We start from the raw sequence: 4682 nt of genomic DNA, 5'->3' as shown, positions 1-4682 counted from the left end.
ATATGGGCAAGATAATCCTTTAATGTTTGCATGTTATATCTTTTTCCTATTCCAAATTCTCAGTAAAATATCATCTGATAGATATAATACGGCCGCACTTAGCTGAGAAGTAAGAACTGTCTAGGTACATAGTTTGAAGGTAGCATACGAATTACGTTAATGCCGATAACAGCAATCAAAATAAAATTCCGCAATCGATATTTCAATAAGTGCTTTCGATAAATTTAAATACTGAACCATTAGTTATTTAATCTGCGGAGATGCGCACACATATGAATAAAGTGAGAATCTTGACCCTGTGACGTGTACCCGAATTACAAAAAGGTATGTATTTTAAAATTTTTAGGTTTCCAAAACAAGGTTTTACAATAAAATACTTCTTAAGCTTTAGAACCATACAATAAATTCTGCATTATTTCTCCATTAATTTGTTGCAGTAACAACCAATTTCAAGGGAATGCATCGCACACGCATAAGATACTGAAACGTTTCATTTAGTAATAAACCAACGTTGCCGACCATTTTACCATCACTGGGCACCACAATTCGGTGACTGGTATTCGACATCAATAATAAATAAGTACGGCGCTGTGACGTGGGTGTGTCCAAACATATAGTTAAAAAAGTTATCCATGATGTAAGATCGATTTTAAGAAGTATAGAGTTCATTTTTGGGAAGATCTTGTGATACCTGTGATCTGACCGAAGCAACATGAATGGGACTGGTGGTAATGGCAAGAGAAGCGGGAAGTCCGTTCCTTCACAGGTGAGGATGAACACTGAAACAATAACTATTTTAAACTAACAAATATTTTCTAACTTGTAAGCCATCTTAACCGTAACCTAAATTTCCTCTAACCAACCAGAAAATTTCCCTTACAGATCATCCTTGCGTTACTGGCCAATTTTTCGAATATCTCCCCAGGAATGAACATAGGATTTTCGGCAGTTGCCATACCATACCTACACCATTTGACTTTAAACCAGATTTCCTGGTTTGGTAAGATCGATGGCCCTTATTGGAATAGTGACGTTTTCATTTCATCCCTCCTTCAGCCAGTATAGCCTCTTTAGCCACTCCTATAGGCTGCATGGCCTCGGGACCAATAGCAGACCGATTCGGCAGGAGATGGGCGATTGGGGTCGTCAACGCTACGACCCTTATTGGATGGAGTATACTGGCTACCGCATACTATGTTACAGATCACCAATATAAAATTTTGTTATTAGGGAGATTTATGACTGGATTAGCTGCAGGTGAGTAATAGGAAAAACTTAGAATTAGCCATCGAGGATTTAAGAATTCCATTGGAATTTTAGGCCTCGCTCGAACATAAGTTTGCTTTTCTGATTTACAAGAATAATTGTAAATATCGACTCGATACTGAGAAAAAAGATAGCCTATAATGCGTTTCATGAGAATTATGATCAGACGATATTTTCTGGACACGACATATTTGCCTCCTTGCATTCGGTTTAGAAGAAATATTTCTCTCTTGACGTAAAAGTCCTATAAGTAACGTGAGAATTTATAAATTAAGACTGCCACTTTGCAAAAGGGTCGAGGATAATTTTAACTTACAAACGCATTTGAGCCATGAGGATTTCAATCCCTCACATAGTAATTGATATCTTTTTTGACCTCTAGGTCTATGCGGCACTCCAGCGGCCATTTACATGGCTGAAGTAGCCAGCTCAGAGCTCAGAAGCGTATTCACTACTTGGGTTTCGCTGTTCTACGCCATTGGGATCTTTTTCGTCTACGTTTTAGGGCTAATTTTGCAGGTACGAATTCGAAAATTTAAATAAAAATAGTCAGTATTACCATTTCGTCGGCATGGCCACTTCAACGTAGATCTAATCAGATACTCGAGGTACTCTCATCTGAGTGAAGTTTTCTTGCGATAAAATACACCGAACGTGATTTTAATTAATTAAGTATGACCCTTTACAAATCTGTTTCCACTAGAGAACTAGAAGTACAAAAGTTCTTCGGCCATGAGTCAGTGTGAAGCACCTGATCCAACTGTTTCCGTCTTTCTCCTGTACATAGAAAGCCACAATGTGACCGTAGTCCTTTCTTTCGCAGATTTTATTTTTATGTCAGTGCTGTGATTGGTCGGTCTCCGTGAAAAAAAATCGAATCAGCTCCCAATGTCTGAATAAATGTCAATAGACAAGAAGTCTATTCGATTTTGATTCAAGAGGACCGATTACTTATAGAAATCATCTCTCTCTTGCGCGCTTAGAGCGTTTTCTATCTGACTCTCTCTAATTTTATGCAACATACGTAGCTTCTTCAAAATTTAGCGTTATTTTTACCTTACAGCATATGAGTCTGATTTAAATTAAATAGAATTATAGCCTAGATACTAAACCTTACTATGAGAAGAAAGATAATTCTGGATGTCCAGCATTGCAGGGCTTTTCTGGAAGTCCCGCCAACTTTTGGGGTGATTCCTTGGATCATTTTATCCAGAAAAATTCATATGAATATCGGTTCACAAACGTTTCGCTTCTTCTTAGATACGGAGTGGTAAAGTTTATTTTTCAAAAGTAGGATAAAACATTTCGGATACTCTGTATAATGCCACAGAGCATTCCTAACTTGAAGGCAACAAACACGTGGGAGCTTAGGAAGACAGATAAGACATTTTTTTCAATACATTTACTTGAAATTCAAAACGAAATAAAACAACTCCTGGCCATCACCAACACCACAAAAATTAATATTTCTAACCAAACTAAAACACAATACTTCCTCCAGAGTAACTGGGGCACCATATGCCTGATCGCAGCCACCTTCCCTATCTTCGGCATGACATTCCTGCTTCTGTTCATCCCCGAGTCCCCCCCATGGCTCGTAACCAAAAGACGTTTCGACGAAGCTCAGAAGAACCTTTGCAGACTGTATGGCACCAAAACCTGTAATGACGAAGTAAACGCCGAACTGCAAGGCCTAATCAAACACAGCAAGCCCAAGGACAGGTTGCAGAAGAGTACTCTTCCTCGACAGATCGTCAAGAAAGTGAAAATGCTGATGAAGAGGAACTTCTTGAAGCCTTATTTGCTGGTGCTTACCTTCTTTTTCTTCCAGCAATTCACTGGAATTTTCGTGATAATGTTCTATGCAATTGATATTGTTAAAGCTGCGAAAATCGAACTGGACTCTTACATCACTATAGTGATAATAGCGTTAGTGCGAGTAGTGGGGATGGTGCTTTTGAGCTTTATTAGCAAGCACATTGGCCGCAGGCCCTTAAGCTTGACCTCAGGAGTAGGCATTACTTTATCAATGATAGGGTTGGGTAGCTATATTGTGGCTATTCAAAATGGTTCTATTACTGCTGAGAAACAAAGCTCTTTGTCATTTATTCCTGTCCTGCTCCTGATCTTCTATTTCGTGATCAGCACTATAGGGTTCTATCCTCTGCCCTTTGCCCTATGCTCAGAAGTGTACCCTAGAAACATAAGAGGCACGGCAGCAGGAATAAGTACAGCCACAAATTTCCTTTTCAATTTCGTGATTGTGAAGCTTTACCCCACAATGGAGGCGGGCCTTAGTGCTTACGGAGTGTTCTACTTTTACGGCGCCATGGGACTGTTGGGAACGATATTCGTCTTTTTCTGCCTTCCCGAGACTAGGGGGAAAAGCTTGGAGGAAATACAGGAGTTTTTCGGGAATAAGGAGAGACAGGATATGGTTCCAGAGAAAGAGCAGCAAGCTTAGCGGTTAGGTCATTAGTTGATTTATAATTGAGTGTTTTTATGTCATTGAAGTGTCTATAGTGATTTGTTACATTTTATGTACAATGACTGAAATTTTGAATTATATGTACACTTCCGCCCACTTCACCTTTTTTCTATTAACGAAAGCGCGAAATTTTTATCAAGGTGAATAGACTCATAAATTATTACTAATTACGAAATGACGTTGATATTAGTCTGTAGAAAGACTTCTTTAAGGTAATTTTTATAATGTCGAGGATATAATGCGGTGATTCATAAATATTTGCCACGAGGCCAAGACAGCATTTCCACATAATTAAGACTATTTTTTCATTTTATTGTTCAATAACGCACGCGTCGTTTCTAACAGCGAATATGTTTCGACTTTTCAGCAAAAGCAGACATATCGATCATTAAAAAAGACCTTGCACTAGGCACTGAACCGTATGGGTAAGACGTTGATTAAGCCATTTGCTATTTACTTTAGATAGTTTTTGGAACCTTGAAACATCTATATACTGTATCTGTATGCTTAATAACGATAACTGTTCGTTTAAATGGAAGCACTAAAGGACCGAATGTGAAGTGACGTTAGGTAGTCTTTTGGGTTAGATTTAAAAGACCGTGCTGGAGGGGAAGATTTGCAGTTAAGTTGTAGCAAGTGGGAGCCAGGAAGTAGTTATGAGATCTTTTTGGGGCCTTAGAAATGTCGCTAAAGGCGCAGATTTCGTCCTTGGGGTGCTTGTGGCTATTGACGATAACAGAATCAGTAATTAACAAATGGATATTGGCAAGTTTCGATGTCATTGTGGATATTGACACAAGGCTGTCCTTACGTCCATAATTATAAATAAGCGATTATATTTTATACTTTACGAAGTTCTCTGCTATCCCTCTAGGAAGCAAGGATTCCTTTGAGCTGAATACCCACGAGCGCTCAGGGGATCTGCCCT

General features: G+C 38.9%; 1 protein-coding gene across 1 annotated transcript; it reads left to right on the top strand.

The window, feature by feature from the left end:
- Nucleotides 1-200: 200 nt before the first annotated feature.
- On the top strand, nt 201-3756 carry LOC136412594 (facilitated trehalose transporter Tret1-like). The gene is made up of 6 exons (XM_066395699.1): nt 201-324; nt 438-766; nt 883-1000; nt 1057-1257; nt 1649-1785; nt 2768-3756. Exons 2-6 carry the CDS (start codon nt 713-715, stop codon nt 3728-3730), a joined length of 1473 nt encoding a protein of 490 aa, XP_066251796.1. The 5' UTR covers nt 201-324; nt 438-712; the 3' UTR covers nt 3731-3756.
- Nucleotides 3757-4682: the final 926 nt, after the last annotated feature.

This window comes from Euwallacea similis, chromosome 12, assembly GCF_039881205.1.
Source record: "Euwallacea similis isolate ESF13 chromosome 12, ESF131.1, whole genome shotgun sequence".
Lineage (NCBI taxonomy): Eukaryota > Metazoa > Arthropoda > Insecta > Coleoptera > Curculionidae > Euwallacea > Euwallacea similis.
This window is presented reverse-complemented; position numbering and strand designations above follow the sequence as displayed.

Coding starts and splice junctions, on each gene's coding strand:
- LOC136412594 (XM_066395699.1), top strand. CDS start 713: ATGAATGGGACTGGTGGTAATGGCAAGAGAAGCGGGAAGTCCGTTCCT. Junction 767..882: donor GGAAGTCCGTTCCTTCACAG/GTGAGGATGAAC, acceptor TTTCCCTTACAG/ATCATCCTTGCGTTACTGGC. Junction 1,001..1,056: donor AAACCAGATTTCCTGGTTTG/GTAAGATCGATG, acceptor TCCCTCCTTCAG/CCAGTATAGCCTCTTTAGCC.